At 42.9% G+C, this 9,580-nt stretch overlaps 1 protein-coding gene across 4 annotated transcripts in view; it reads right to left on the bottom strand.

Moving 5' to 3' along the window:
- Nucleotides 1–9,580, bottom strand: part of RUNX2 (RUNX family transcription factor 2) — a 232,995-nt gene that overhangs the window by 5,443 nt on the left and 217,972 nt on the right. For 3 of the 4 annotated variants that reach the window (XM_061146847.1, XM_061146850.1, XM_061146848.1), the window contains one exon: nucleotides 644–709. The exons of the other annotated variant lie outside the window; for it this stretch is intronic. In XM_061146847.1, the coding sequence (XP_061002830.1) occupies nucleotides 644–709 (66 nt within the window). The remainder of the gene's footprint in view (nucleotides 1–643; nucleotides 710–9,580) is intronic. 4 annotated transcript variants of the gene reach the window in all.

The following is a 9,580-nucleotide window of genomic DNA, read 5'->3' as shown; positions in this document are numbered from 1 at the left end:
TAGCTGTGATCTTTAAAGACTGGGTTATGATTTTCTAACACTGACAGAATTGTGACAAGCCCTTCGATAATACCAGTGTTCTTAAAGATTTTGTTCACACCTGAACTCTTCCCGTCCTTTGGATCTCATATATTTGCTTTTCCTACCACTTTTATCTATAAGGGAAAACACTCGGTATTCTTTTTTTTTTTTTTTTTTTTTAATTTTTGGCCACACCATGAGCGGCATGTGGGATCTTAGTTCCCCCATCAGGGATCGAACCTGTGTCCCCTGCACTAGAAGGCAGAGTGGACCACTTTAACCACTGGACCACTGGTGAAGTCTCACTCGGTAATTCTTGAAGGCCTTAGTGAGCAGGTACTTCTTCAGCTTCCTTTTTATTTAGCCCCTGTTCTCGGATCCTAAAGAATCATCCCAATCCTCTTCTTTCAAGGTGCTGATCGAGAGTTGTTCATTTCTGTTAAAATGCACACTGCCTTGTGTTCTTTGTAAAACGCTTGGGTTAAGCGCCTTGGTGGGCATCGATAACTAGAAGTGACTGCTTCAAAGCAATATGTCGTTAACAAAAGTGTTTCTCACTCATCGGGCAGTCTCAGTCAGACAACCCCACCCAGCCCAACCCAGCAATTGTGAAAAGTCTCACCTGCCTGGCTCTTCTTACTGAGAGTGGAAGGCCAGAGGCAGAAGTCAGAGGTGGCAGTGTCATCATCTGTAAAATGAGGGGATGAGCTCTAAGTTCCCTTCTGGTTCTACCATTCTATTACCGTGAATCCCAAGACAGCAGGAGAAGCTACTGCCTTGGGGGAGGTGGGGGGAGGCTGGGAAGTTCCCACCCCTCACAGTAAACCTTCCCGGAATCCACAGGCCCCATAAGCAGAGGGGGAAAAGCTGGTGAGCAGCTAGCTTCTAATACCGGAAGCAAACACTTTCAAGATGACAAACCAAAACTCGCACAGTCTGGGCAGTTGCTCTCTGCTTTTGATAAATTCTTCCATCCTCCACTGGCCTCTCCCTAACCCCTCCCAAGCACGAAATGCTGACAACTTCAAGTGTGAAAAGGTGCAAGGAGGGACGCGGACAGAATTGCCCACGGGAGTGCAGATGTGATCTGCCATCTCCCTGCCCCGGGCTCCTGTAGTGCCTGACACGATACAGGCCCGGCATGGAGACCACAGATGTTCTCGGCCAGCCCCATTTTCATCGCAGGGCATCTAGGTGAACTTGAGTCGGCAGAGTTAATAGGTGTAGGCAGGCCACTTCTGTACGCATTAGGTTCAACACTCAGCTCGTGTGAGAGAAACCAGAATAACGTGAGCAATTTCAAAAGGAAAGAAGTCACACTTAAAATAGCAGCGTTTGCTCCACAGAAGCACAGAGCTCACACAGATAGGCTCATCAATGTAAAAAATGCTTCTCGTATTTATACTTAAAATATCCTGTCCTTATAATTAAAATTCCATGTGGTTTCCCTTATTTTAATGCAGAAGCCCTATTAAAACCCTTTATATGGGACCCTGCCAGTAAACTCCAATGTGGCTTTGAATTTATCTCTCCACCCCCTACCCCCAACTTCTTGATTTTACCTGATATATTTGGCTGATGTTTTTATTATCCATCACATGCCAGGATCACTGTACCTTTTGGGTTTAGAGATGCCAGCTAATGCAAATTGACATTCATTTTTCAATTAATGAGCTCTGGTTGTGGTTTATAGAAAACAATCCAACAGATTTCCGCTAGGTTTATAGAATTTTCACCAATGGCTTCTAGTCACTTAAGACTGTCAGGTCTTGAGGATTTAACTCCTTCTGAGCAAAGAGAGCTGATGTGAACTTTAAAGGGATTATACAGCCATTTTTATAACTTACAAAAAAGATGATTCTCTAAAATTTGCTTAGTCGTTTTGTGTCACACTGCAATGTGTTCTGCTGGAAGAAATTTTAACGACTTGTTATAGTTTCACGTGAGATCGCTTATATAATAATCAATCAGTGGTGGGGAGATTGAAAAAATCCTCAACTTAAAAAGAAAGAACTTAAACTCCTTCCTAATTTTCAATTATTTTTTATACTAATTATTACAGAAGCAAACGATATAACTAAATTTTCTTTCTATACTTCTAATCTCTTTTCTGTACAAGAACTCAGTTTTTCTTTCAGACCATCTTCTCAGGTTGTTTTGATCTTTGTGTCCTAAACTATTCATACCCACATCACCAACCACAATACATACAACTACAAACCATCTACAGACCTAGATAGTATATCAACTAAAGAAAATGTAATATCTATTTATTAAAAGGATGAGGATGAACGCCTGGAGAGTTCTCTTACCCCAATCTAATTTTAGAAATGTAAAGCCAAAGCTCAGTAACTGGCCCAGTGATCTGCCTTGTAGCCTGAGAGCTCCCCAGAGCTGGTTTAAAACTCCAGATCACAACCTACAGATTAAATAAAGCCAGTACTGCCAGGAGTTACTTGAAGCCCAAGATAAACACGGTACATCTTCCCGATAGGCTGGTTTTACTCAGTCTGGAGACAAGCGGATGCTGTACAGTAAACACGAATATGATATGGACTAGCATGCAACACTTGGGTGAATTTTCAGGCAAACGAAAAAATGATTTCAACAAAATTTTCCATTTGTAAAGCTTCAGAACACTTAGATGAATTTTTAGACAAAACTGATTTCAACAAAATTTTGCACTTGGAAGGCTTTAGACTATGCCCCCAGGTTCTCTAAGGTACCCATTTATCCTCCTCTGCTGGTTTGGAGTATTCTGGTGACAAAAATCCAAACCCCTCTTTCACTGTCTAGATAATCCTAATCTAACCCACTGACAAATAGGGAAGCTAAACAGAAAAGGGGAACCATTAACTCTACAAAATCACCCAGCTCCAGAGAGGCTGAACCATGGTTAAAAAAGACCTCTCAGACTTCTAAACTCTCTTCAATCTTAGTCACCCTTAAGGAATTTGGTTGACACAATCACAGATATATATATATATATATATATATCTGCTGCCTTAAAAGTTCTATATGCTGAAATAAATTTGCTTAAAAATATTTAAGCAGGTCCTTCTGGTGACCATGTGTTGCCCCCAAAGAGAGTTACTGTCTTTGGGAGACTATTTAAAAACTCTTTCAGCACTTACTGACTTAATTTACTAAACAGTGAGCAATTAATTCAGTTATTCATGGCGTAACCTGAGTGAGACCAAGGTCAAGGGCTTGATTCCCTTAGGACCTGCTGGTTCCCTACAGATGCATTTCATTCCAGAATGACCCTTTGCACCCACTGCCAAAGTCAGGGAGCTGCAGATTTCTGTCCTTATCAGAAAGAGAGCTGCAAGAAACTTGCTCATTGAAACAGCAGCAGCGGCAGCAGTTTTTCACAATCTAATATACCTGGAGAATAATATACTGATAAAATGCCCATGAAGCTCCAATAAAAATCAAAGTTAAAAGTAAAAATTTCTTGGGAATTCCCTGGTGGTGCAGTGGTTAAGAATCCATCGGTCAGGGAACTAAGATCCCTCATGCTCTGGGACAACTAAACCCTCATGCTAGACCAGAGAAAGCCCACGCACCCCAACGAAGCCAGTGCAGCCAAAAGGAAAGAAAAGGAAGCACTGATTATTCTTCAGTGAATGCAAAGTCTAATCATTGTGAAAACCATTTTTTAAAAAGTAAAAATTTCTTGCCCCTCCCCTCCAAAGTCTATGGGGAAAAAGGAAATAGCCTCCTTTTACCCAACCAGGTCTCTTGGGTCTTCTGAGCAAGTGGAAAGTGAGGTGGGGAAGGAGTGAAACCAAGATAAGGGAGAATAAAAGAGAAACTCTGATCTCTGGTTCCTGTGGCCTGCAAGCCTCCACTCAGCACCTTCCACATGCTGCTGTCTAATGCTAGTTATCTCTACTTGTGCTGGACTCCTAACTAGAGGGAGCTACAGCAGCAGTGATCTGTCTAATACTCATTCATCTTCCCCTTTTGGGTTTAATAACAACCATGCTTGATGTTTCTTGACCTTTCCCTAGTACTTTCACATGCATTTTCTCATTCAGTAGACACTCAAACCATTATGGCTTGGTTGGTTGAAGATGGGCCAAGACATCGCTAAAAAGAATGGAGATAAGAGCTTGAAAAGAATATTTGACTGGGGTACTTGCCATTCAGGGCTGCCAGCTAGGAAACATCACACCCAGGGACCATCTCTGCTCAGGAGTGGAATTTACACATCCCAACCATGGAGGGCAGGTCGGGACACAGGAAAGGACCAGGGACCTTGAGTCCAGGTGGAACACAGGTTGGCAAATGCAGACTTCTCTATCCTTTTTTAATGCAAGGGCAAAAATATACAGTATGAAAAGCCATCAGACTTCTCGGCAATAAGGTATTAATTTCAAAGCTTCATGAAAGCTTTTTAAATGGTAGGAGTTATCACTTCACCAAATCTCAAATAACATCCAGGTACTTTTGATTAAGGGCTTCCCTGATGGCTTAGTGGTAAAGTATCCACCTGCCAATGAAGGAGACGAGAGGGTTTGATCCCTGGGTTGGGAAGGTCCCCTGGTAGAAGGAAATGGCAACCCACTCCAGTATTTTTTACTTGGGAAAACCCAGGGACAGAGGAGCCTGGTGGGCTACAGTTCACGGGGTCACAAAGAGTTGGACATGATTTAGCAACTAAACAATAACACTTTGCATTAACCGCCTTGCAGCATCCTCTCTACTGGAATAAGAAGCAGTGCCTCTCTCCTCTAAACATCTTCCCCTTCTACATTTTGGCTGCTGCCTTCCCAACTGCTCTATTATATAATTTCCTATTTCACTCGTGTTCTAATAGCATTTATTTTCCATATCACTCTTTTGGGCCCTCAGCCACTGCTTTACTGAATTATTAGCTGTTTCTTAGCCTGTGCTCTCCAACTACAAAGTAAACTTTGGATGGTAAGAATTATGATTTATTTTCCTCTCATATCCCTCAGAACAGTCTACAGGGTAAGAGCTTAAATTTTTTTAATGTAAGCATATGAATGGACGAATAAATCAACGAACAAGTCAAATCGGCTAGGGATTCAAGAACTCTGCACAATAGCTGGTATATTTTTGATGCATTAAGAAAATAGATATTATAATAAGCATTAAGCAATGGTGGCATCAGACCTAAATGTAACTCAAATACAATTCCAAACTTATGAAATCTCATAAAACTCTCTTTAAAGGGTATTCAAAGCTCTCCCCAAATATCACTATATCACTTGACTTCACGTTTCAGACAGAGACCCACCAATGGTAGTTGCCACTGGTGAACAGATGCCACCGTGCTGTTTCCAGTATCCTGAGAGCCCGTATCTATGGTAAGTCTGCACTGGGGAGTCAGAGGGAGAAGAGAGAAAGGAGAAAGAGGGCCAGGCTACAAATGCACAGTGAATGAGTGCACTCCTGTCCCTGCGACCCCAGGGTAACTGCTGCCACTAAGGTTGTGTCATTTATTTGGAGTGAGTAGTAGTAAAGCTCAAATCCTGTTTGAATTTCTAGACAGTAGGTAGAGCCAGTATGTCAGCGTCACCCAGAACTGAGGATGGCTTTTATAAGATGAAGAAGCAGCAGCCTGGAGACAGGTGGATCTTCATGACCCTGAGATGAAAAATGCAGTTCTCCTGTCCCAGGCCCGCATGAACATCTCCCCCCTGGCTGCCCTGACAGTGCATGCCAGCGGGAAAATGCAGAGCGTCAGCCTTGAGTTTCCTTAGATCTGAGTTCTCTGAAAACACACACAGAACGGGAAAATCTTCCACCTTTTCAGGCCACACAGATGCAAGGCCTTGAAAAACCAGAGGGTATCATCCCGACCCAGCACAGGTCACGGCTACCCTTCACCAGGTGTGACCGGACAGCTCTGCAAAGTGGACATAAAAGATAACGTGAAAACTATTGGCATCGTCAGGGTTTCCTGTTCTACCCTTCCAAGGTCACGTCTCACTGCTGCTCAGGAGGAACCTTCCTGTTTGTGGTAGGACGTTTACTCAGGACCCTCACTGCAGCTCTGCGCATGCTCAGACTTACAGCTACCTCCCTGCTGCCTGCCAGACCCCGGTACTGTAAGCAGGGCCTTCAAGGCTCACCACCACACAAGGATTTCAGGTATACAAATCCTTATCATCTTTTCTTTACCCTATACATCCAGGACATTTACATATGTAAATTTTACCACTGTGTGGTAAAAGTATTGTCACTGGTTTTAGAGAAGTATTTTCATTTTCCAACTAAGGTATTTTAAAGAAGTACTTAGAATATTTAGTGTTTAGAGTATTTAGAAGTATTTAGTATTTAGAGAGGTGTTTTCACTTTCCAACTAAAGGGAGAGCAAATGAAGAAGAACCATGTATCCTCCTTTGAGATCCTCCCTATTTCCACAGTATGGTGCTGAGAAAAGATGGGTACTTCCAAAAAATCTGCTAAATGAATGAACTACTAGCATAGTCCCAAGCAGATAACATGACAGAAGCAGAAATGCTGTATAAACTTATCTAAAAATCAACTTTCATCTCTACCCAGAAGATTACTTTGCATTTTCCACACTGAGACTTTAAGAGATTTTACATCGACTTTCTTACTTTCCCTGAATTTATTCCTTCACACTAAAATGATCAAGTATTGATCACTCAATTAATTTTACTTTTAATTTCACCAAATCAGTCAGAAAACTATACCCTACGTGGAAGAAATGTGATGGGTCAGGATGATGGGAAAGAAAGTAGAAAAATGAGAATCTGAAATCGATTTTTTGAAGATAATAAAAGGTCAGACCAGCAAGCTCCATAGTTGTGCAAAAGAGAGGAAAAGTGCCTCGACTATCCAGTATAAATATTTATTTTCCGTGTTGTAATGAATTGTACTTTTCCACTGCACGCTCACAAATTCTGAGACCAGCTGATCCCAAGGCTAAGAAAGTATGCTACGTTGAAGGAAAGAAAGAGGGGGGAGAAAAAAAAAGTACAACCTGGCAATTTTCAGAAACTTCAACCATCCCTTTAACCCACCCAAATTTTGAGGATATTGTTGGAATAATACATTTCCTCTTGGTGAGGGGGAGGAGGGAGGCGGTTAGATGCGCGGTGTGTGTGTTCGTGCGTGCACAGGGAGGGAGGGTAAGAGGAGGAAGAAACCAAAGGATGGGGTGGTAGGGGGAGAGAAACGGAGTTTTAAAAAAAAAACACGAGAGGGCTCTTCTCGTTAGGCCTTGATGAAGAACTTTTTAAAGGCTAGGAAGGGTGGATAGTCTTTGAAACCAGATCCGCGGCAGGAAGGAGGCCAGCACCCAGGACACCGTGTCTTTCAGAAGGGGCCACCCACGGTGCCGCGGCGGTCATATGATTGCTCTGTCACATCCTGAAGCCATTTCCAGCCCATGCACACGTCTGTGCTCCCATTTAGAGAGGATGGGATATATTGGGAACACACATATGGAAACACTTTCAGAGAATCAGTTTCCATGAAATTCATAATGAGCCAAGTGGCTTCAGATGTGGTTGCGTTCCTCCGATTAGCCAGAAAAAAAAGAAGGGGAAAAAAGGAGGAAAAAAGGGACAAATCTACCCTTTCAGACCTTATTTCAGTTTCAGAGAAATTAAAAACCGCTAATGACTTATGGCTACCAAAACATAGAGCCACAATTAAGAGAGGAGGGACTAGGAAAAAGAGGGAAGGAGGTTGGAAAGCAATAGCCTTTCCCTCCTAAAAATAACAGCTTCGGTATCAGTAATCTTATCTTCGATCAGGGGGCGGCTTTCCTGTGACGGTATCTGCCTAGGCTGATATAATTAATTTTCTGACATCCTGGCAACGTGGAGTGCACATGCGCACGTGTGGGGTGGGGCCATGTGGACTGGCAGAGGTTAGGAAGACCCACTCTCATTTGATAACATATGTGGCCAATTAAGATTATTTTTAAAATTGCAACTAAATGATAAATTGTTCCTAAGTTAATCTTTCCAAAAAGCCTGAATTTAGAAGGGACAGGCTGGTATTTTCCTGTGGCCTGTGCTAATGGTAACTCAGGACTATATTAAAAGCAGAAATTTATTAACTGGCTGAGATGTTATATATTAGACACCCAAGCCTAGCTGATAAGAGGGCATAAAATAAAGAAGGGAACACATGGAGGAGTTTTTTTCTTTTTTTAGGACATATTACTGATATTAGTAAATTAAGACATTATTTTTATATTAAAACCAAAGTAGGCATATCATGGAGGAAGATTCACATGAGCCATGAAAATGCTCTCCAGGCAGAAGCTGGGTGGTTTGGGGTTATGTCAGCAGATGGAGGAGCAGAGTGTGGGGGAGGAGCTCCAGAGTTCCCTCTGCCCTTTGAGGTGCTTCAATGGGAGAATCTTTCAAACATGATATGTTGTTTAGGAATGCCGTGAGGATGGGCTGGGGACCAGCATGGACTGGTGCTTAACAGCCCAGTCTTTGCTCCAACCATAGGGATCCTCCAGGTGTTTCTGTAGTCCCAGCATCTCGTGGTGCCACAGATTTTACTAATGGGCAAGAGATTTGAGGATCCCAGCTGCAGAGCATCCATGAAAGACGTCTATTCACATTAGAGCATTAAATCCTCAACCCAGCCCTGGAAGGGAGACCGTGTCACTGACCCCACATTATGGATAACAGACTGAAGCTCAAAGATTTCCTCAAGGTTACAGACCAGTAAATGGAGGCCCAGAACCTGGCCCCACACCTGGGGGGCTCCGCTGCCACTGTCCCTTCCACTGTTCAGAGATTCAGTGTCTTTTTTAAAAAAAACTTTTTATTTTGTGTTGGAGCAGAGCCAATTAACAATGCTGTGATAGTCTCAAGTGGACAGCAAAGGGACTCGGCCATACATATACATGTATCCATTCTCCCCCAAATTCCCCTCCCATCTAGGCTGACACATAACGCTGAGCAGACTTCTCTGTGCTACACAGTAGGACCTTGTTGGTTATTCATTTTAAACACAGCAGTGTGCAGAGATTCAGTGTCATTTTTATAAGAGTTCTAACACTGGCGGCCATGCCTACCTGTAGGGCAATGATGGAAAGGGTTCTGATCAACTACCAGTCCTGAGGGTGGAGGCAGAGATGGGATGTGGAACTGGGAGACTGGTTCCTCATCCCTATCTTAAGGACTCCACTCGGACTCTGAATTCCCACATGGTCTTTACCGCTGATGTTCTGAGTGGTCGTAAGCAGGTCACACTTTATATTCCTCAGGTTCTCTCCCTGGATAAGACTCTTGTAAATGAGAACTGGCAAAAGTACATAGCAAATGGTAAACATCTCCATCTCACGAGGGGACCCTTCGTACGGTATTATTTGAATTAGAAGAGCCAGAGAAGAAGGAAAATGTAAAAACTGGGGTCCAAGCTAGGAAAAACGTGAGCTGAGAATCAGAATCCTGGAAACTCCCGATTAAACTCCACACACCCAGCGCCAGACCCAACCAAACTCTTCTGTAAAAATAAACATGCCTCTTGCAGTGGGAAAAGGAGGCTAGGAGAGCAAATAATCACCATAGCGACCACATTCCAC

Source organism: Dama dama, chromosome 7, assembly GCF_033118175.1.
Source record: "Dama dama isolate Ldn47 chromosome 7, ASM3311817v1, whole genome shotgun sequence".
NCBI classification, from domain to species: domain Eukaryota; kingdom Metazoa; phylum Chordata; class Mammalia; order Artiodactyla; family Cervidae; genus Dama; species Dama dama.
The sequence above is the reverse complement of the archived record's forward strand: the minus strand, read 5'-3'. Positions and strand labels throughout refer to the sequence as shown.